Source organism: Pocillopora verrucosa, chromosome 13, assembly GCF_036669915.1.
Source record: "Pocillopora verrucosa isolate sample1 chromosome 13, ASM3666991v2, whole genome shotgun sequence".
NCBI lineage: Eukaryota > Metazoa > Cnidaria > Anthozoa > Scleractinia > Pocilloporidae > Pocillopora > Pocillopora verrucosa.
Genome location: NC_089324.1, coordinates 12,438,790 through 12,462,303, shown reverse-complemented (window position 1 = coordinate 12,462,303; position 23,514 = coordinate 12,438,790). Strand labels below are relative to the sequence as shown.

At 37.7% G+C, this 23,514-nt stretch overlaps 1 protein-coding gene and 7 non-coding genes across 8 annotated transcripts; 2 read left to right on the top strand and 6 right to left on the bottom strand.

The window, feature by feature from the left end:
- Positions 1–1,268: 1,268 nt before the first annotated feature.
- Trnah-gug (transfer RNA histidin (anticodon GUG)) lies at positions 1,269–1,340 on the bottom strand. The gene has a single exon. It is a non-coding gene; the product is annotated as a tRNA-His (tRNA).
- An 856-nt stretch (positions 1,341–2,196) lies between these two features.
- Positions 2,197–2,268, bottom strand: Trnah-gug (transfer RNA histidin (anticodon GUG)). Its single transcript has one exon. It is a non-coding gene; the product is annotated as a tRNA-His (tRNA).
- An 854-nt stretch (positions 2,269–3,122) lies between these two features.
- On the bottom strand, positions 3,123–3,194 carry Trnah-gug (transfer RNA histidin (anticodon GUG)). The gene has a single exon. It is a non-coding gene; the product is annotated as a tRNA-His (tRNA).
- Positions 3,195–8,016: 4,822 nt separating this feature from the next.
- Trnah-gug (transfer RNA histidin (anticodon GUG)) lies at positions 8,017–8,088 on the bottom strand. Its single transcript has one exon. It is a non-coding gene; the product is annotated as a tRNA-His (tRNA).
- Positions 8,089–8,942: 854 nt separating this feature from the next.
- On the bottom strand, positions 8,943–9,014 carry Trnah-gug (transfer RNA histidin (anticodon GUG)). Its single transcript has one exon. It is a non-coding gene; the product is annotated as a tRNA-His (tRNA).
- Positions 9,015–13,681: 4,667 nt separating this feature from the next.
- Trnah-gug (transfer RNA histidin (anticodon GUG)) lies at positions 13,682–13,753 on the bottom strand. The gene has a single exon. It is a non-coding gene; the product is annotated as a tRNA-His (tRNA).
- A 2,681-nt stretch (positions 13,754–16,434) lies between these two features.
- Positions 16,435–16,543, top strand: LOC131792599 (U6 spliceosomal RNA). Its single transcript, XR_009340861.1, has one exon. It is a non-coding gene; the product is annotated as a U6 spliceosomal RNA (small nuclear RNA).
- A 2,908-nt stretch (positions 16,544–19,451) lies between these two features.
- On the top strand, positions 19,452–22,339 carry LOC131792595 (cyclic pyranopterin monophosphate synthase-like). Its single transcript, XM_066160228.1, has 2 exons — positions 19,452–19,600; positions 21,223–22,339. Exons 1-2 carry the CDS (start codon positions 19,573–19,575, stop codon positions 22,014–22,016), a joined length of 822 nt encoding a protein of 273 aa, XP_066016325.1. The 5' UTR covers positions 19,452–19,572; the 3' UTR covers positions 22,017–22,339.
- The last annotated feature ends 1,175 nt before the right edge of the window (positions 22,340–23,514 follow it).

Here is a 23,514-nt window from a genome sequence, read left to right as displayed (position 1 = left end):
GCGTTCATCAGGCTGTTAGCGCGCGCCACACTTTCAAGGGTGATCGTGGACTCCTTCGCGAACTCTTGGGAGAGCGATGCTCGATGCGCTTTTGTACTTCAAAGTTCATTACAGACATTTGATGCAAAACTTTGTAGTTTTTAAAACAATTTTGCAAGAAATATCTTCAGTGAACCTAGAAGTATAGAAACACTTAGCGCAGCCCTCTCACAAGAGTCCACGATCACGCTTGAACGCGTGGCGTGTGGTACCAACCTGATACACGCGTGAATCACAAACGAGGCATTTGAAAGCGTGGCGCGTGGTAAGAGCCTAGTGCACGCGTGGATCACAAACGAGGCACTTGGGAGCATTTCTCAGCGAGATTCCTGACTTTTTGCCGCAATTCCCGAGCACAAGTCTCAAAATTCACATTACAATTAAATGTGTGTATATCCAGTCCACCTGGAAGTCAATTGAATGAAGCAGAATGCGATTATAAAGGTATTCCTCTCTTTGTTCCGTTTTCTCACGGAGAGGCAACAGTCCCGGCCCCTTAGTCGAGTCCGCTCCACATTAAATACACAAGACATCTTTAAGGATAAAACGCAAACCGTAACTTGTTCCGGTGTTTTCCGCGCTACTCTCTCTCCTTATTTGTCAGTGGAATACATTTTGAAATAAAAATTCTAATGTAGCGCACTCGCCCTTCCGAGGAAATCGAGCGTGCGTGTGAACTGTCCTGCCAAAGTATGACGTACCTCTCCAGTTTGGTGGATTTGTCTTATGATTATTTTCATGACTTCTTTGCTTTTGAAAACGAGGACGGACTTAGAACATTTTTTGTAAAAGAACAGAATCGTGAATAACATCAACTGTAAAGAAGTAGAATGCTCACACTCACTAGTTACCTGAAGTCAACCCTTGCCTTTCATTTACATTTTTAGTCATTTTCATTCACATTTAATTTCCAAACATTTTCCGGCAATAATTAAAAAAAACAAATCTGTTTGACGGGGCCATATTTTAAGTCATTTCCATTTTCCTTGCTAAGAATTTCCTTTAAATATCAGTCAAATTGAACTTTGAAATAGTAAAGTTTCTCAGTTATAAAGAGAGATCCAAACAGGTACATAATTACCAAATAGGAACGAGGAAGATTAAGGAACGCAAAGAATTGAAACAAATCACAGATGACGAAGTTCGAAGTTTTCTTGAAGTCGGGAAAAAAAGAAAAATTTACAAAGAGTAAAAATTGTTAGTATTGCATAGTAAGGAAAAAGGAAAAGTGCCGTGACCAGGATTCGAACCTGGGTTATTGCGGCCACAACGCAATGTACTAACCACTATACGATCACGGCTGCTACTGCTGCTTACATGTACAGCAAGTTTTCAAACAGACAAAGTATATGCATCCTGGCAAAAATACCTTCTCTCATTCACACTCATACTTGCAGGAAATTATAAATTTCTGTGACTATTGACGCCACTGTTCGTACAGTGGTAGTTCAGTTGTGTTCTTCTGGTCGAGGACGGAGGAACATGCTGAGTGGCAGCCAATCACATCCTGTACATTAGGAATCTTCCACCAATCACATCCACTCGATTTCAATTAAGCAAACGAGTGGATGTGATTGGCCAATTTGTCAGCTACATGTAACAACAACACATTTACAGCGGTTCGTTCTCTAACTTTAGAGATCGTGATATAAAAAGTCGTACAAAGAGTGCGAGATCAATAGAGAAATCGTGTGTTGTAATATGTTTTATAAGACTCTGTTTAGAGCAGTTAGCTGCCAAAAATTATTCTTGGAAGAGGTGTAAATGCTCGATCGCTTTGCCTTCGAGGTTTTTCTTTCTGTTTATATCTTTTCGCCGTCGATGATGCCGAAGTTTATACTTCTTACCAAAAGAGATCCGACGCTTGGCTACACAAGAGAAGCGGATGAGATGTTCAAAAAGAATTCTGAGCAGCAGAAGGAGTGAATGCGCCACAAGTTGATTTCTCATTCACCCGAAGAGGTAAACTTAAACAATTTAGATTTGTTAGATAAATGTTTAAAAAATTTTTTAAAGAACCAATCTTTAAGGTCCAGACCATGGCTTATAGCTTTTGTTTATTTATTTATTTTTTTTTTTTTTTAATAAAAGTCGGAAGAAAAAGAACAATTTACAAAGAGTAAAAATAGAAAATACTGCATAGTAAGAAAAAAAAAGTGCCGTGACCAGGATTCGAACCTGGGTTATTGCGGCCACAACGCAATGTACTAACCACTATACGATCACGGCTGCTACTGCTGCTTACATGTACAGCAAGTTTTCAAACAGACAAAGTATATGCATCCTGGCAAAAATACCTTCTCTCATTCACGCTCATACTTGCAGGAAATTATAAATTTCTGTGACTATTGACGCCACTGTTCGTACAGTGGTAGTTCAGTTGTGTTCTTCTGGTCGAGGACGGAGGAACATGCTGAGTGGCAGCCAATCACATCCTGTACATTAGGAATCTTCCACCAATCACATCCACTCGATTTCAATTAAGCAAACGAGTGGATGTGATTGGCCAATTTGCCAGCTACATGTAACAACTACACATTTACAGCGGTTCGTTCTCTAACTTTAGAGATCGTGATATAAAAAGTCGTACAAAGAGTGCGAGATCAATAGAGAAATCGTGTGTTGTAATATGTTTTATAAGACTCTGTTTAGAGCAGTTAGCTGCCAAAAATTATTCTTGGAAGAGGTGTAAATGCTCGATCGCTTTGCCTTCGAGGTTTTTCTTTCTGTTTATATCTTTTCGCCGTCGATGATGCCGAAGTTTATACTTCTTACCAAAAGAGATCCGACGCTTGGCTACACAAGAGAAGCGGATGAGATGTTCAAAAAGAATTCTGAGCAGCAGAAGGAGTGAATGCGCCGCAAGTTGATTTCTCATTCACCCGAAGAGGTAAACTTAAACAATTTAGATTTGTTAGATAAATGTTTAAAAAATTTTTTAAAGAACCAATCTTTAAGGTCCAGACCATGGCTTATAGCTTTTGTTTATTTATTTTTTTTTTTTTTTTTAATAAAAGTCGGAAGAAAAAGAACAATTTACAAAGAGTAAAAATAGAAAATACTGCATAGTAAGAAAAAAAAAGTGCCGTGACCAGGATTCGAACCTGGGTTATTGCGGCCACAACGCAATGTACTAACCACTATACGATCACGGCTGCCACTGCTGCTCACATGTACAGCAAATTTTCAAACAGACAAACCATATGCATCCTGGCAAAAATACCTTCTCCCATGCACATTCATACTTGCAGGAAGTTATAAATTTCTGTGACTATTGACGCCACTGTTCGTACAGTGGTAGTTCAGTTGTGTTCTTCTGGTCGAAGACGGAGGAACATGCTGAGTGGCAGCCAATCACATCCTGTACATTAGGAATCTTCCACCAATCACATCCACTCGATTTCAATTAACCAAACGAGTGGATGTGATTGGCCAATTTGTCAGCTACATGTAACAACAACACATCTACAGCGGTTCGTTCTCTAACTTTAGAGATTGTGATATAAAAAGTCGTAGAAAGAGTGCGAGATCAATAGAGAAATCGTATGTTGTAATATGTTTTATAAGACTATGTTTAGAGCAGTTAGCTGCCGAAAATTATTTTTGGAAGAGGTGTACATGCTCGATCGTTTTGCCTTCGAGGTTTTTCTTTCTGTTTATATCTTTTCGCCGTCGATCGCGAGAATGCCGAAGTTTAGACTTCTTTCCAAAAGAGATCCGACGCTTGGCTACACAAGAGAAGCGGATGAGATATTCAAGAAGAATTCTGAGCAGCAGGACAAGTGAATGCTCTGCAACTTGATTTCTAATTCCCCCGAAGAGGTAAACTCAAACAATTTAGATTTGTTAGATTAATGTTTTAAAAAAAATTTTAAAGAGCCAATCGTTAAGGTCCAGACCATAGCTTATAGCTTTTGTTTATTTTTTTCTGATGAAACATCAATTAAGACTAACCGCTTCATTGCAGTCTTAGCTATATGCCCTGAGCGCTTAAATGCAATTTAACAGTATATAACGGAAAGTAAATAACATCAGAAAAATCACACTGAACTGGCTATTGATCATAAAATTTGAAGAGGTTTGGTTTGGGTATTAGTTTGTGTAGAATAATGGTAGGAAAAACACATGAAATTGTTCTTTATCAACTGGAGGTTAATTAGATCTCGGATTTTACATACAAGCTGGATTAGCTTTACAGACGTTGTTGTCCCAACATCTTTTATTAAGTTTCATTTAAGACTGAATATGTTTCAATAACCTTGAATGAATGATAAAAGCAACCCTGCTTAAAAACATTCGCCATAGAAGAAATTGTAAAATTTTAAGGCAAAGTTAAGCCTTTTTTTAATGTTTTATCAATTTTGCTAATTGCCTGGAACAATTTCCAAAATGAATGAAAAATGCCCTCTGTCTCAGCCAATCAGCATTTAGTGATTTTCCCCCTACATTATAGTGTAAATAACATATATATTTAGCTAAGTTTAAAAGCAAAGCTATAGTAAGTTTATTTTTCAGCCCCTCACTTTATTAGCTGTGGAAGATTTATCCAAGTGGAATTTAGTGGCAAATCATTACTTATTCACATGGGGCATGGAGTCATGGTCTTTTATGTAATAAGAGGGCAGGCTTTCCTTTCATCTTTTAACAAATAAGGAGGATATCATCTTTTCATAGGTGTAGTAAGCAATGAGAGTGGATGAGACGATGATAATGACTATGTTATTTGTGCAAATATCCAGAATAGGATAAAAAGTAGGATATGGTCTGCACAATTCTCTTATTTTAATTGTTCAACCTATCATATGATATTCTTGCCTTGTGCATCATGTGGATGCTAAATAGTTTAAACTTCATGTGTCAAAATATAAAAAAGGTACTCTCAATCTATGTGCCTCTTAAAACATGACAGGGCAGAACAAGGTTGAAGTAAAAAATGTGAATTCAAAAGGAGAGTACCCAATAATTTCAATCCTCAAATACAGAGAATCCTTGCTTATTTCAGATTCTGGCCTTTTTTAAACTTGCATTATCTTGTGAAAAATTGCTCTAATCAAAATTTCTTTAGTAGAATGAGTATCAAAATTTGTAAGGACAACAAGAAAGCTTGAGTCTGAGTATTTAATGTCATCCAAATAACATTACTTGTTACAATGTGGTAATCACAGCAAAATTATATAATTACAATTAGTTGAAAGCTTGAAAGCTGAAAGATATACTTTACAATCATCCAACCCTGTGCATCCTAGCAAAAATATGCCATACCTATTCTTATACATACATGCTTGCAAGAAGTCATTACTTTTTGTGACTTCTGATGCCAGGTCATATGGAATGTACATTCCAGTATAGGGAATGACACTTAAATCAACTCAACAAACTTTCATCATCAGAAATACTATTAAAGATGCAATTACCAAATGCTTAAGTTGACTAAGTAACCCTTGCTAAAGTCAAGCTCACTCCACTTTAAGTTAATCTTTAGCTGGCCATTCTGTTGCATGTGAAAACAACAAATATTACTACATATTCAAATATCAAACGATGATGAAACATTAATAAAAGATGAATAAATGTGTTTTTCCTACTATTATTCTACATGTAAATATCACAAACCAATCACCAAACCAAACCTCTGCACATTTCATGTGCAATAGCAACTTCAGTGTGATATTTTTGATGTTGTTAACTTTTTTATATGTACTGTTTAATAGCATTCAAGCCCTGGAGTATATAGCTAAGAGTACAATAAGGCAGTTACTCGTAATTGATGTTTTATGAAATAAAACAAAAGCTTTAAGCTGAGGTCTGGACCTTAACACTTGGCTTTTCAAAATATTAATCTAGAAATTCTAAATTGTTTAAGCCTATCAGTACCTATCTTCGGGGGATTTGCAAATCAATTGCAGCTCATTCACCTGTCCTGTTGCTCCGAATTGTTCTTGAACACCTCATCCGCTTTTCTTGTGTAGCCAAGCATCGAATCTAAGAAGTCTAACCTTCAGCTTTCTCACGATCGATGGCTGAAAGATGTAAACAGAAAGACAAACCTCAAATGCAAAACGATCGAGGGTGTACACCTCTTCCAGGAATATCTTCTGGTAGCAAAAATTGCTCGAACGGATTGTTATATGAGATATAAGAAAGCGCGACAGTTTTTTGGATCTCACGCTCTTTCAGTAATTTCCTCGATCGCTTCTCCAGAATTAAAAATCCCAAAAGTAACAAAGAGACCGTGCTAGAGTTGTTGTCATTTGCTGACAAATTGGCCAATCACATCCACTCGTTTGGCTAATTGAAATCGAGTGGATGTGATTAGTCAAAGATTCCTGATGTAAAGGATGTGATTGGCTGACACTCCAGTGGGTGTATCCGACCGCCCATTCTTCTCTGTAAGCTCCTTGTGGAAAAAGGGATTCTTTTAGAGAGGCACAGGCCCCGCAAGACAAGAAGGAATAGTTAGTTCCTCAAACTCTTCTTCTGAGGGATGAAATCAAGAGGAGTTATTACTTTTATCACTCGCAAAAGACTTGTTACATGTTCACCCATTTCACTGCTTTTACGGATGTCATAGAGAACGATTGATGAAGCACATTACTCTGTAGCTGTTTTTCAGTGATTTCTTTGTCTCTGTGAAGGAATTTTTAGACTTGTGTCAGGGAAATGTGGCAAAACCACAGGAGTCGCGCTGAGAAAAGCTCTCGAATGTCTCGATTGTCATCCACGCGTTCATCAGGCTGCTAGCGCGTGCCATATATTCAAGGGCGATCCTGGATTCTTACGAGAGCGATGCTCTCTGCGTTTCTATACTTCTAAGTACAGACATTTGATGCAAACAATTTGTATTTTTTTCAAACAATTTTGCTGGAAATGTCTTCAGTGAACTAGCGCAGCCCTCTCGCAAGAGTTCAAGATCGCGCTTGAACGCGTGGCGCGTGGTAACAGCCTACTGCACGCGTGGATCACAAACGAGGCATTCGAAAGCGTTTCTCAGCGTGACTTCTGACTTTTTGCTGCATTTCCCGAGCATAAGTCTCAAAATTCTCATTGCAATGAAATGTGTGTACATCCAGTCTACCTGAAAAATCAATTGAATAAAGCAGAGAGCACCCATAAAAGAATTCCTCTTTTTGTCCCGATTCTTCACGGAGAGGCAAGAGTCCTCTTTGTCGAGTCCGCTCCGCTTTAAAGACTCAAGACATCCTTGTGGATAAAACGCAAACCGTAACTTGTTCCGATGTTTTCCGTGCTACTCTCTCTACTTATTTGTCCATGGAATACATACATTTTGAAATAAAAACTCTTAAGCCCAGCCCCGTCCGAGGAATAGTGCATTCACGAGACTAGAACGAGTGCTCGCAAAATGAGCTTTCTTGCAGCAATGTAGCGCGCTCGCCCCTCCGAGGACATCGAGCGTGCGTGTGAACTGTCCTGCCAAAGTATGACGTACCTCTCCAGTTTGGTGGATTTGTCTTATGATTATTTTCATGACGTCTTTGCTTTTGATAACGAGGACGGGCTTGGAATAATTTTTGTAAAAGAACAGAATCGTGAATAACATCAACTATAAGGAAGTAGAATGCTCACACTCACTAGTTACCTGAAGTCAACCCTTGCCTTTCATTTACATTTTTAGTCATTTTCATTCACATTTAATTTTCAAACATTTTCCGGCAATAATTAAAAAAAACAAATCTGTTTGACGGGGCCATATTTTAAGTCATTTCCATTTTCCTTGCCAAGAATTTCCTTTAAATATCAATAAAATTGAACTTTGAAATAGTAAAGTTTCTCAGTTATAAAGAGAGATCCAAACAGGTACATAATTACCAAATAGGAACGATGAAGAATAAGGAACGCAAAGAATTAAAAACAAATCACAGATGGCGAAGTTCGAAGTTTTCTTGAAGTCGGGAAAAAAAGAAAAATTTACAAAGAGTAAAAATTGTTAGTATTGCATAGTAAGGAAAAAAGGAAAAGTGCCGTGACCAGGATTCGAACCTGGGTTATTGCGGCCACAACGCAATGTACTAACCACTATACGATCACGGCTGCTACTGCTGCTTACATGTACAGCAAGTTTTCAAACAGACAAAGTATATGCATCCTGGCAAAAATACCTTCTCTCATTCACGCTCATACTTGCAGGAAATTATAAATTTCTGTGACTATTGACGCCACTGTTCGTACAGTGGTAGTTCAGTTGTGTTCTTCTGGTCGAGGACGGAGGAACATGCTGAGTGGCAGCCAATCACATCCTGTACATTAGGAATCTTCCACCAATCACATCCACTCGATTTCAATTAACCAAACGAGTGGATGTGATTGGCCAATTTGTCAGCTACATGTAACAACAACACATTTACAGCGGTTCGTTCTCGAACTTTTGAGGACGCGATTTAAAAAGTCATTCAAAGAGTGCGAGATCAATAGAGAAATCGTGTGTCGTAATATGTTTTTTATAAGACTCTATTTAGAGCAGTTAGCTGCCAAAAAAATTATTCTTGAAAGAGGTGTAAATGCTCGATCGCTTTGCCTTCGAGGTTTTTCTTTCTGTTTATATCTTTTCGCCGTCGATCACGAAAATGCCGAAGTTTAGACTCCTTACCAAAAGAGATCCGACGCTTGGCCACACAAGAGAAGTGGATGAATGTTCAAAAAGAATTCTTAGCAGCAGAAGGAGTGAATGCGCCGCAAGTTGATTTCTCATTCACCCGAAGAGGTAAACTTAAACAATTTAGATTTGTTAGATTAATGTTTAAAAAAAAATTTAAAGAGCCAATCGCTAAGATCCAGACCATGGCTTATACCTTTGATTATTTTATTTTTTTAATAAAAGTCGGGAAAAAAAAGAACAATTTACAAAGAGTAAAAATAGAAAATACTGCATAGTAAGAAAAAAAAAGTGCCGTGACCAGGATTCGAACCTGGGTTATTGCGGCCACAACGCAATGTACTAACCACTATACGATCACGGCTGCTACTGCTGCTCATACGTACAACAAATTTTCAAACAGACAAATCATATGCGTCCTGGCAAAAATACCTTCTCCCATACACATTCATACTTGCAGGAAATTATAAATTTCTGTGACTATTGACACCACTGATCATACAGTGTTAGTTCAGTGCTTGTGTTCTTCTGGTCGAGGACGGAGGAACATACTGAGTGGCAGCCAATCACATCCTGTACATTAGGAATCTTCCACCAATCACATCCACTCGATTTCAATTAACCAAACGAGTGGATGTGATTGGCCAATTTGTCAGCTACATGTAACAACAACACATCTACAGCGGTTCGATCTCCAACTTTTGAGAACGCGAATTAAAAAGTCAAGAAGAATTCGGAACAGCAGGAGGAGTGAATGCGCCGGAACTTGATTTCTCATTCCCCCCGAAGAGATTAGATTTGTTCGATTATTGTTTAAAAGAAATTTTAAAGAGCCAATCGTTAAGGTCCAGACCATGGCTTAAAGCTTTTGTCTATTTTTTATTTATTTTTTTTGATAAAACATCAATTAAGACTAGCTGCTTCGCTGCAGTCTTAGCTATATGCCCTGAAAGCTTTAATGCAATTAAACGGAAAGTAAACAACACCAGCAAAATCACACTGAAGTGGCTATTGATCATAAAATTTGAAGAGGTTTGGTTTGGGTATTAGTTTGTGTAGAATAATGGTAGGAAAAACACATGAAATTGTTCTTTATCAACTGGAGGTTAATTAGATCTCGGATTTTACATACAAGCTGGATTAGTTTAAATTTATTCATTTATTATAATTGTTTCCTCATGGTTTGTTTACATGAAAAGTAACTTATAGCTTTACAGACGTTGTTGTCCCAACATCTTTTATTAAGTTTCATTTAAGACTGAATATGTTTCAATAACCTTGAATGAATGATAAAAGCAACCCTGCTTAAAAACATTCGCCATAGAAGAAATTGTAAAATTTTAAGGTAAAGTTAAGCCTTTTTTTAATGTTTTATAAATGTTGCTAATTGCCTGGAGCAATTTCCAAAATGAATGAAAAATGCCCTCTGTCTCAGCCAATCAGCATTTAGTGATTTTCCCCCTACATTATTGTATAGATAACATATAGATTTAGCCAAGTTAAAAAGCAAAGCTATGGTAAGTTTATTTTTCAGCCCCTCACTTTATTGGCTGTGGAAGAGTTTATTCAAGTGGAATTTAGGGACAAATCATAAATTATTTACATGGAGCAAGGAGTCATGGTCTTTTAAGTAATAAGAGGGCAGGCTTTCCTTTCATCTTTTAACAAATAAGGAGGATATCATCTTTTCATAGGTGCAATAGGCAATGAGAGTGGATGAAACAATGATAATGACTATGTTATTTGTGCAAATATCCAGATAAAAAGTAGGATATGATCTGCACAAGTCTCTTGTTTTAATTGTTCAACCTATCATGATATTCTTGCCTTGTGTATCATGTGGATGCTGAATAATTTAAACTTCATCTGTCAAAATACCAAAAAAAACTCTCAATCTATATGTACCTAAACATTAAAGGGCAGAAAGAAGGTCAAAGTAAAAAAATTAATTCAAAAGGAGAGTGCCCGTTTTCAGATTCTTGCCTTTTTTAAACTTAAAATTATCTTGTGAAAAATTACTCTTATCAAAAGTTCTTTTGTGGAATGAGTATCAAAATTAGTAAGGAAAACAACAAAGCTTGATTTAGAGTATTTAATGTCATCCAAATAACATTACATGTTACAATGTGGTAATCACAGCAAAATAATATAATCACACAATTCCAAACAAAGGAAATCAGGTTATAAACTTGCCTGCCACAACTTTTGAGGGCTTAAGTTAAAAAGAAATAAATATGGTAAACAGTTACCATGAATACAAAGTTGAAAGCGTAAAAGCTGAAAGATATACTTTACAATCATCAAACCCTATGCATCCCAGCAAAAGTAGGGTCAATTTCTGCCATATCTTTTCCTATGCATGCATGCTTGCAGGAAGTCATTACTTTTTGTGACTACTGATGCCACTGTATAGTAAATGACTGTACAGGTCATATGGAATATTAACAACAAATGCTACTCAGATATTCAAATATCAAACCATGATGAAACAATAGTAAGAGATGGATAATTTAGAGTAACCCAGTTTGAATGTAAAATCCCAAATCTAATCAAATTACAGTTGATTATGAAAAACCTCAATGTGTTTTGCTTACCATTATTCTACATATACATATTACAAACCAATCACCAAACCAAACCTCTTGAAATTTCATGATCAATAGCCAGTTCAGTGTGATATTTTTTATGTTGTTTACTTTTTGTTATGTACTGTTTAATAGTATTCAAGCTCTCGGGGTTTATAGCTAAGAGTGCAATAAGGCAGTTATTCTTAATTGATGTTTTATTAAATAAAACAAAAGCTTTGAGCTGTAGTCTGGACCTTAACAATTGGCTTTTAAAAATATTAATCTAAAGATTCGAAATTGATTAAGCCTATCGATACCTGTCTTCGGGGGATTTGTAAATCAACTGCAGCTCATTCACTTGTCCTGTTTGAACACCTCATCCGCTTCTCTTGTGTGGCCAAGCATCGAATCTCAATTGGTAAGAAGTCTAACCTTCTACATCCTAACGATCGATGGCTGAAAGATATAAACAGAAAGAAAAATCAAGGTAAAACGATCGACCGTGTACACCTCTTTCAAGAAAATCTTATGGTAGCAAAAATTGCTCGAACGGATTGTTATATTAGATATAAGAAAGCGCGACGGTTTTATTGATCTTACTCTTTCAACGACTCTTTTGATCGCTTCTCCAGAATCCGACTTTTCGATTCAAAATCTCAAAAGTAAGACAGCGACCGTAGTAGGTTTTGTTGTTGTCAGCTCGCAAATTGGCCAATCACATCCACTCGTTTGGTTAATTGAAATCGAGTGGATGTGATTGGTCGAAGATTCCTAATGTACAGGATGTGATTGGTTGACACTCCAGCAGGTAAGGCGCCCATTCTTCTCTGTAAGTTCCCTTTGGAAAAAGGGGATTCCTTTAGAGAGACACAGGCCACCCGCAAGACAAGAAGTAATAGTTAGTTCTATATACTCTTCCTCTAAGGAATGAATTCAAGAGGAGGTGTTACTTTTATCAGTCACAAAAGACTGGTTCCTTGTTCACCCATTTGACTGCCTTTACGGCTGTCATAGAGAACGTTTGGCGATTGATGAAGCACTTTCCTCCTACGCTGTTTTTCAGTGATTTCTTCGTCTCTGTGAAGGAATTTCGAGACTTGTGTTAGGGAAATATGGCAAAACGACACGAGTCAAGCTGAGAAAAGCTCTCGAATGTCTCGCTTGTCATCCACGCGTTCATCGGGCTGTTAGCGCGCGGCACATATTCAAGGGCGATCGTGGACTCTTGGGAGAGCGATGCTTTATGCTCCTCTATACTTCAAAGTTTATTACAGACATTTGATTAAAAAATTTGTATTTTTTCAAACAATTTTGCAGGAAATGTCTTCCGTGATCTTAGAAGCACAGAAAAACTTAACGCAGCCTTCTCGTAAGAGTCCACGATCGCGCTTGAACGCGTGGCGCGTGGTAAGAGCCTAATACACGCGTGGATCCGAAACGGGGCATCCAAGAGCGTTTCTCAGCATGACTCCTGACTTTTTGCGGCATTTCCCGAGCATGAGTCTCAAAACTCACATTACAACGAAACGTGTGTACATCCAGTCTACCTGGAAAATCAATTGAATAAAGCAGAATGCACTTATAAAGGAATTCCTCTTTATGTCCCGTTTCTTTACGGATATCGAGGCAACAGTCCTCTTTGTCGAGTCCGCTGCGCGACACAAGACATCCTTGACGATAAAACGCAAACTGTGACTCGTTCCAATTTTTTCCATTTTACACTTTCTCCTAGCTTTTCAGAGGAATACATTTTGAAAGAAAAACTCTTAAGCCCCGTCCGAGGAATAGTGCATTCACGAGACCAGAATGAGTGCTCGCAAAATGAGTTTTCTTGCAGCAATGTAGCGCGCTCTCCCTTGCGAGGACTTCGAGCATACGTGTGAACTGTTCTCAAAGTGTGTGCATGCTTACACGTATCTGCCACCTGCCTCTCCAGCTTACTGGATTTGACTTGTGATTATTTTCATGACTTCTTTGCTTTTAATAACGAGGACGGGCATGGAATAATTCAAATTAATTTCGTAAAAGAACAGAATCGTTAAAAATATCAACTCTAAAGAAGTAGAATGGGCTGAGTACTCCACTCACTAGTTACCTGAAGTCAACCCTTCCCTTTCATTCACATTTAAGTCAATTTCATTCACTTTTTCAATCATTTTCCGTCAAGAATTTAAAAAAACAAATCTGTTCAATGGTAACATATTTTAAGTCCATTCTATTTTCCTTGCTAAGAATTTCCTTTAAATATCAGTAAAATTGAACTTTGAAATAATAATGTTTCTCAGTTGTGAAGACAGATATAAACAAGTACATAATTACCAAACAGGAACGAGGAAGAATTAAGGAACGCGAATAATTAAAAACTAATCGCCGATGGCAAAGTTCGAAATTTTCTTAAAGTCGGAAAAAAAAGAAAAATTTACAGAGTAAAAATAGGTAGTTCTGCAGAGTAAGAAAGAAAAAGTGCCGTGACCAGGATTCGAACCTGGGTTATTGCGGCCACAACGCAATGTACTAACCACTATACGATCACGGCTGCCACTGTTGCTCCCACGTATTGAACGTGGTCAAACAGACAAGTCATAAGCATCCTGGCAAAAATAGAGTCAATTATCCCCATACCTTCTCCCATACACATTCATACTTGCAGGAAATTATAAATTTTTGTGACTTCTGACGCCACTGTCCGTACAGTGGTAGTAAAGTGCCATTGTTCCTATGGTCGAGGACGGAGGAACATGCTGAGTGGCAGCCAATCACATCGTGTACATTAGGAATGTTCGACCAATCACATCCACTCGATTTGAATTAACCAAACGAGTGGATGTGAAATTTGGAAAGGCGATCAAAAGTGTGTGCGACATTGCGTGTTCTAATATGTATTAAAAGACGTCGTTTAGGGCAATTATCTGCCAAAATTATTCTTGGAAGAGGTGTACACGCTCGGTCGCTTTGCCTTTTTCTTTCTTTTTATATCTTTCTGACAACGATCGTGCGAATGTCGAAGTTTATACTTCTTACCAATTGAGATTCGTTGCTTGGCCACACAAGAGAAGCGGATGAGATGTTTAAGAAGAATTCGGAGCGGCAGAACAAGTGAATGAGTCGTAGCTGATTTGCAAATTACCCGAAGACAGGTATCGATAGGCTCAAACAATTTAGAATTTTTAGAAATATTTTAAAGAGCCAATTGCTAAGGTCCAGACCCAGGCGGTGTGCGCACTCCGATTGCGTTGGATTGTGGTAGCTTCGTTTTCAATATGGCGGAGAAAGCAGCAGAAATCGGCAGATTTTGACTGAACATTCCGTAAAAGTTAGGCCGTTCCTTTTTCCTTTCACCATAGGTAAATGTAATTTGATTTATTCTGAATGTGTAAAAGTATTTTTTGGACGTACTTGTCGCGTACTCTATGATTCCCAAGGACAAACGCAATCACCGTTTTTCCGTAAGCAATTTGAGACCGGTTATCGAGAAGGTCAAATTTGATGTACGTCGTAGTTTGGAGCCTTTCAAAGATTTGGATGGCCGCTTTGATTCTTCTTCAACAGCTCTAACCAAACGCTCTCAAACGCTCTCCAACATGTGTTTCACGCATTTTAAGTGATAGTGTTTGAGACCGATGATAGCCGAGAAGAGGCCTATTGTTGCGTTGCACAGCGTTACCATCGTATACTCAATTGTGTTGTAAATCTACTTTCCTAAGTAAAAAGGAAATTTACTAATGGCGAGTGTTGTATGGTAAATCTACTATCTTGATCACTGAATGAAGGAAAGATGAATCAGAGCAACGAAAGGAGTCACTTGACCAATAAATAACAGTACAATGAACATGGCGACACGCCGGATAAGCCGGAAAACAGAAGGCAGTCGATGGTTAAAAGGTGTTGATTGGCTTGTGCGACTCCTGCCATTCACTTACGCTTCTAAATCTTCTAACCTGAAAGCTTAGCTGTTATTAGGATATCTTTTTTAATGACTTTTGTTTGCCATGTGATAATAAAGGTTAGTTTTAAGGTGTCATCTCTCCATCTGTATGTTCTTCGTCTTTATGCGCGCTATTTTTTTCGTTTTCAGGCATACTGTCTCTCCCGCATAAAATAACTCCAGAGATACGTTTCTCAAAACCTTATTCTCGGTATTCTATATTCTTTAAGCATATTTGTAACTCTGTACATTTTTTATTAAACGTTGAGCGCGACGAATTTGGTCGTAGGAGGCATAAGGCTTCTCCTTTCGCGAATCCCGCATTTACGCCTGTAAGTGTATGACATGAAAAGTAGTTCGTGAATTAGAAGATCGCTGTCTCTTTGTAATGTATTTGCATGTCAAGGGTCGATTCCCCGTTAAATAAATCGCGAATTTTATATTATTCACACAGCCATCAGCTGTGAGTGTAACTGCGCCTAAATGAATAGATTCATGGGCAAGACTGCAATTTCAATTCTTTCTGAATCTCTTCAGTTGCCTCCCAATAACGAATTTGCCACGGAGGAATGACACTTTTTAACTTTCGAAGGAACGGCAATAGACAGTGAATCTCCATTACATTCTCGCTGCCACCAGAGATGTTCACGTGACAGAATGCAAATGACTTACTTTTCGTTTTACGACCATGATGCAACGCAAGCAGAGTGCGCACACCGCCTGCGTTGAATGGTGTGTCGCAACGGAAGTACCAAACAGATTTGTTTTAAACATTCTCGAGAAGTAACAGATTGGTATAAATAGCAAGTAAATTTTTTTATGGTGAAGATGTTCACATCGGGAAGTTATAAGGTCTTAATTGGGTTATAGGTTGATAAATTTGTAAAGGGAGAATGGACGCTCTGAAAAGGAGAAACGGACTAGAGCTCGAAAAATACTTACCAATAATATATATAAATTACATTCACTTCAAAAAGAATGCGTACGAGTCTTGAGCATTGTTCTAATCTAGCACGGAATTTACTTTTAGGATGCAGAAATCTCAAACTTTTTAACCAACCCAAAATCGTCACGTTCTTACAAAATAATTCAGAAAAACTTGAGAAGTCGCTCAGTAACATGGACAAAAGTTTATGCATGTCTACGGAAGTATTCGCCTTAATTAAACGCATGCGCAGTGGGTTGGTCGGTAACCCTTAAAGTCCCTAGAGGTCAACTTTGATCTTGTCCCACTTAGTTGAGCAACAAACAATAGATTCGTATATACAGGAAAATATGACTCATGCATTAACGTGCTCGCTTAACGGCAGCACATATACTAAAATTGGAACGATACAGAGAAGATTAGCATGGCCCCTGCGCAAGGATGACACGCAAATTCGTGAAGCGTTCCAAATTTTTTTTTTTGGCGGTAGAGATATATTAAATAAACTATATGAACTTCACTGCCACTTTTTGCTCCAAATTACAAAATATTATTTTCAAGGCATTACTTCGCTTAACAGACGATTCAATGGCTATAATAACCCGTAAATTAGTATTTTGTATGCAAACCGTTGCTTCTTCTGTAAAAAAATTGCAAATTTAGGCCAAAAATGTATAAAAAGAGTGAAAACGCGCATAGAGCGAGACTCGCAAGAGTCCACGATCGCGCTCGAATGCGTGGCGCGCGCTAACGACCTAACGCACGCGTGGATCACATACGAGGCATTCGAGTGCTTTTCTACGCGCGGCTCCTGTCTTAGCTTTTAACCTTTTCGGCATTTCGCGTCGAAAACATTGCTCGAAATTCCTTTGTATAACAACTTAAGAGTTAAGTGATACATCAAGGGTTAACTGCTCGCTGTAACAGATGTAAAAGCCCCCACATTTTGTCAAATTCGATTACATGTTCCATGTAAATTCATCGATCGCCATCGACGTCAAGTAACCAATTTTATGAAGACTGATGAACGGAAGGTGTTTCAAATCCATGCCTTAAAGGAGTGTTCGAGGAACTGCAAAAGTCGTTATGATGAAAGCCCTTAGGGCAAATCTCTCTTCACTGATCCAGGACGTTCTGTTTGATTGATCGAAGGCTCGATCGCTGAAGCCATCGATAGTACCTTTCAATCATAAAAAATCCTGTGGGAAGCTTGATAGGAAAGAATATCCTCGTAGCTCTGATTGCATTCATCTACGACTTAAATTGTTGTTCTACTGAAATTAAGAATCTGTAGAGGAATATGGACTTCGGACTCTCGTGAATCGTATCAACCTGAAATTTATGGAAGAACGGATGGACATATTAAAAAGATATAAATTATTATTTGAAAGGAGGAACGAAAGACTTAGAAACATCACCGAGTAAACCACGCGTTTGATTTCGATCGTACAAGCAGCTATTGAGTAATTTCACTAACAACCTGACATAAACAGTCTAAATAACAAAGCGTGCAGAACAATCAGTGAAAATGAGGATTAAGAATTAACTTACTTCGTGACAAGATTCCAAAGGTAACCTAAAAAACGAATGAAAATGGACAGCTAGAGGAACGTCTAGAACTGGAGAGTTAATATTCTAATAGATTATAGTAACAGCGTGTTCAAAACGTTATTTCAGACTCAAGTTACAGTCAAAAATCACACATTAAACATATTAAAATCAATTTCATCGAAGTTAAAATGTCACGCTATCGCAGTTGCATCGAAATTGTATTTGAACGTTTTCGCTGAGTGAAAAATTACCAGATGTTTTGATTAAAATTAGATGTAAACAAATTAATATTTAACCACTATTTTGTGACAACTTTTCACAACGATCAAGGTTCGCAAGCGCCTTTGGTTCCACATGTAAACAGACTAAAAGTTGCGTGACAAGAACTTAACACGTCCTCGATCATGAAAGGCACCTATTCTTCTCTGTTGGGATCTCAGTGGTAAATATTGACCAATCACATCCGCTCGTTTGGTTGTTTCAGAATGTCACTGGTCAAAGTTAAAAAGTGATCTGTTGTCTCTGTGAAAGAATTTTGAGACTCACTTTCAGGAAATGTTGCAAAGCGACAGTAGTTACGCTGAGAAAAGCTTTCGAATACCTCGTTTGTGATCTACGCCTGCACGAGGCTGTAAGCGCGCGAAACGCATCCAAGCGCGAACGAGTATTTGCAAGAGCGCCGCGCTATGCGTTCGATACTACTAAGTTCATTACAGACATTTGAGGCCAATTTTTTTCCGGAGTACGCAACTTTTCTATAAAACTAAACAGAAATCTCAAAGAGTTTAACTGTTTCAGTGTAAAGTTCTGTATCAAGGGCCAAATGTCCGAAATTAAAAGCAGTCACTGAAAGGGTGTTCATGTCACATGCAGATCAGCACGATGCCAAGTAATCAATTTTTTTCTGACGGATGAAAGGAAAACTTCCTCTTGTATTCATACCTCAAAAGTAGAGTTGGAAAAACTCGACAAGTTGTTGTGATGGGAGTTCGAAGATTTAATAAATCTCCAGTGATTCAGGGCTTCCCAGCTTAATTGTCAGATAGGTAATTTAGTCATGAAAACGTAAATTGACCACCGTAAAGAGTTTAATTTAAAGGCTAAATTGCTGAATAGTAAAGCAGAAGGGAAATTTGTTGGATTTTATAATCCTTTCTCCCTTATTTGCTTAATACACTTTTCAACAGCTTCCATTACACGCTTTGCGCGTGGCTTATGCCACAGGGACCTCAATAGAGGTCTCAACAGAGAAGAATGTACGCTTCCATGGCCGAAGGAACATGCAGGGTGTCAGCCAATCACATCCTGTACATTAGGATTCTTCGACTAATGACATCCACTGGATTTGAATTAACCAAACGAGTGGATATGATTGGCCAATCTGCGAGCCAACAACAACAACAACAACAAAAACTGTACGGCGGTCGCTCGTATGAGCCCCGTACGTTCTCTTACTTTTGCGGGATGGAATTTGGAAAAGCGATCAAAAAATTCATTAAACGAGTGTGAGATCAACAGAGACATGGTTTGTTGTCATATGTATTATAAGAGTCTGTTTAGAGCAGTTATAAGCCTAAAGTTATTCTTGGAAGAGTTGTACACGCTCGATCGTTTTGCCTAATTATTTCTTTCTGTTTTTATCTTTCACACATCGATCGCGAGAATGTGGAAGTTTACGCCTCTTATCAATTGAGATGCAATGCTTGGAAATACAAGAGAAGCGGATGAGATAATCAAGAAGAATTCGGAGCAGCAGAACGAGTGAATGAGCCGCAACTGATTTGCAAATTCCCCGAAGACAGGTAGCGGTATCCTTTAGAGAGCGTGCGTATTGAGTAGAATTTTTCAATATGGCGGACAAACACATACATTTGTCGATCTAATTCGCGTAAGTGGTGTTGCAAACTCTTCGAAGTTCCAGAAAACTTCGAAAACCAGTCATCTTGTTTACAAAATGGCAACCAATCTTGTACATCATAAAGGTATTCTGCATTTTTCTTTCTAATTTTATATCTGTTGGTACTTAATTTATATCAATTTTAGGTCTGCGGTGGAAAGATGACTACAATTTCAAATGAAGAATTATTGTGTGAATCAGACATTGACGTTTTGTCGTCTGTTTATGGGAGCACACAAGGGTGTTAATGAGAAATCAATCGTTTTGGTATTTTTTGCTCTGAGCTTAGGGTTCAAAATAACAGCCGGCTGCGGGCGGCAGCCGGAACTTTTAGCACCCTTGCCAGCGATTTTTCACCGAAGAAGTAGAATTTTATGGAAAATATGATGGTTATTGATCGTCCAGCTGAAATAAAAGTCGCTGTCATGTTATGGTGAACATTTCATATTAGACAATAAAGCAGCTAAGAAATGTTTAAAAAGCTTTTTGAAAACGTAAACGAGTGTAAAGTTTCGAAATTTGAAGCATGCTATAAGGAGGATTTTTCTTTACAGTATTCAGCTTTCTACGTATTTGTTCAAGCGTGAACCATGCAAGTTTGTGTCACACCGTCACATTACCTTGGTTATGTTTCTGCACTTACATATTACCTTAAATCAAGATTGATTTTTGGCCAAATCCTGTTTAATATCGTTTGTAAAGCTTTCTCACGCGTTCAAAGTTAAGTTGGAGCTTGACAGTACGGATTTCCTATAGCTGTGAATGGAGAAGCGCAACAGTTTGTCTAGACAAAGTTGTGTATTTCACACTTGAACAAACACCAAAAAATTGAACTGTTCACTAGGCTGTGTTAGAAAGGGAATTGCTGCAGCAAAACATGTTTATCAAAATAAAGATTCTGACGCTGAAATTTATTATTGACATCTTGTAGAAAAGGTTGTGGTTATTCATTGTGGTGAATAACAATAAAAGCTAAGTTTTTCATTTGTCTCACGATGTAGTCACATGTAGATGACATTATTACTACACGCGCAGGGTCAAAGAGGCAATTCATGTAAGAATTCACCCTAACAACATCAACAGGGATAGTGGAATAGAAGCGTGGATGTCCACGATTAAAAAAAAACACAACAACAGGAGAGTCGTGCAACAGCAGACTGCCAAGGGAGCAAATCACTGAGTGATCAGCAAGGATCAAAATGCACCAATCAGAGCTGTTTGAAAAACAACTAATCACAGCAGAGCATCATGCTTTATAAGATCACACATGACCAGTCGACCTCATCGCCTGAAGAAGACTAGCAGTATGCAGTTGAAATGTCGCGATTTACATCACACGTGACTACATTGTGAGACAAATGAAAAAATTAGCTTTTATTATTATTGACAGTCAGGGAAAAAAATGAGCCTTGACAAAAGCCTACAAATTCACGCTAAAAACTGAAAAATTATTTTGAACTCTGGAGCTTGCAATTTTTACCTTGTTTCATGTCTCCAAGCTTGTCCTCGTACAATAATACTTTTCTCTATTCTTGTTGCTACAGAGATCAGGGTTTAAGATGGATTCAGCTTGATGTGTTACCAGTCCTTTAGAAACAATTTCAATTTTTTTGAAGCCTTATCTTTCCAGGATCAATTATTCTATGATTACAAAAATGTGCATGCATATTCTTTTTTACATAAATGCAGTTTCATCATCTGTTCTAGGAATCTGCAAAACCTTGCATTGGTGGACCTCCAAAAGAGTGCTTTGTTGTTTTCAAAGGGATTCTCAACAGTTTAATTTAAGAACACCATCTAGTGTTTTGTTCAACCCTGCACAAAGTCAGCACCATACCACATCAGAACTAGTTCAATGCATTAAAACATTTCCACCTGGATTACCTTCTTCTTTTTATAAAAATGTCAGAACTTGTTCAAGGCAGTTTGTACGTAGCTTTTGCAGTAAAAGCTCAGGGATTGACCTGCAAAATGAGGCTTCAACATCCCAGAAAAATGACTCTACTTCAAAAATCACAGGAGTTGCCCCAAAACTCAGTCATGTTGACAAGCAAGGTCATGCACAGATGGTTGATGTGGGTAGCAAGACAGAAAGCAGTAGACTTTCAGTGGCAACAGCTAAAGTGTATTTGGGTCAAAAAGCATTTAATCTTGTGAAAGAAAATAAAATCCATAAAGGTGATGTTCTGACAGTAGCACAGTTAGCAGGGATTATGGCGTCTAAGCAAACACCGAATCTAATTCCATTGTGTCACAATATTCACATCACTCATGCAGAGGTCAATCTAGAACTCGATGAAAAAAAGTTGGCAGTGTGTATCACAGGATCCGTGAACTCTGTTGGAAGAACAGGAGTTGAGATGGAATCTCTGACAGCAGTGACTGTTGCAGCTTTGACTGTGTATGACATGTGTAAGGCAGTTTCACGTGAAATTGCAATTTCCGATATCAAGCTTGTGAAGAAAGTTGGAGGAAAAAGTGGTGATTACATTGCAACTTGAAATGCATTCACAGTGCCCTCTCACTACAACAGATTCTCAACAACCATTTGCAACAGAAGATTACAGGAGTAATGTCAAAACATGCTTTACAAAGTTAAAAATGTTGTTTTTTTGTGAGAGTTGTTGTTTCTCTCCTTATTTATCAGAGAGATTCACAGTTATTATTATCACTGATTATTAATTTGGGGCAGGTGGAGTAATTTGTACTTCACCTGGTTTGCATATTGCAAATGAAAATGGATCAACAAAAGAAATAAACAAAAGCCTTGTTTAATAATGATGAAATTATTTTAGGTTAAAGTGATTAAAAACTCGTATGTGTACTTTTCTAAGTGTATTCTCATTTTTCTAGTGACCTTTATTTGCTGTCTGTTTGGAGTCAAAATTCCTGTTGAATTTTTATTTAAATTCTTGTTCTTGCTAATTCAAAGTATTGCTCATTTATTTGTAGGTACAAAGCAATCTTTTTTCTTTTCAATGAAAATTCTAGACAGAAATAATGAGCAAGCAACTTCTCCATAAAGTTTCCTTAATCTTTTGACTCCTTAGAGTGACTGGTATCTCATTTCTCCAAACAACTTCATCATGAATCAAATATCAAGGTCACTAGAAAAAAAAAACTGATTACCACCCTGTAGAAGCTCTGGATTGTTAAACAAATTCTCCTTGTCAGCATCTTAGAAAATGTATTAAGAACAGTATGGAGAATATGCATACTGATCTCAGGGTGTAAAGGGTTTCAAAAAGTGATAAGAAGGGACTTTAATTTGCTGTGGGATGATATCTCGATGTAACACCAAATTCTCTGAACTAAATAGCTGGGAAATGTATAGTAATTAGAAGGGAGAGTTACTTATCAGCCAAAGGGAGTTTAACCCTTTACACCCTAATATCAGTATGCAAACTCTCCATACTATGCTTTATACATTTCCTTAGGTGCTAACAAGGAGAATTTGTTTAACAATCAAGAGCCTCTTCAGTTGGTGATCATCTCCTTTATTCTCATGACCTAAATGTGTGATTCAGGGGAGATGATGTAAGGAGAAATTAGATACTAGTCGCTCTTAGGGGTGAAAGGGTTAAGGGTCAGATGTTTTTTTTTAGAAGCAAATGGCTGGCAGAAATGGTGGATATCTATGTAGGCAAAAATGTTACATTTTTTACAAGGTATTATTATTATTATTATTATTATTATTATTATTGATTAAATCTTCACAAATGGCAGTGAGAGTTCCAATAATTGGCAGAAGATTGCTAATACCTGGCTTTTATTAAATGGAAACTCTGTCAAACAACACATTATCCATCTTGAGAAAAAGCCTACATTTCGCGTGAGTGTATTTTCTTTGAAGATAAAGACGCAAATTTGGGAGAAGTAAAGTGCAGTCTGCTCATACATTTCACCGTCGTTTTGAATTTTAACGGTTCCTTTCATAATACTCCAAAGGTCCTGGTGGATTCAACAGTGAAAGAAAACTCTTCTAAAGGAGTAGAGCTG

Bases quoted from the DNA above. Each gene is read 5' to 3' on its own strand.
- LOC131792595 (XM_066160228.1), top strand. From the start codon at position 19,573: ATGGCAACCAATCTTGTACATCATAAAG. The intron at 19,601-21,222 runs GTATTCTGCATT...CATCTGTTCTAG, and splicing joins CAATCTTGTACATCATAAAG to GAATCTGCAAAACCTTGCAT.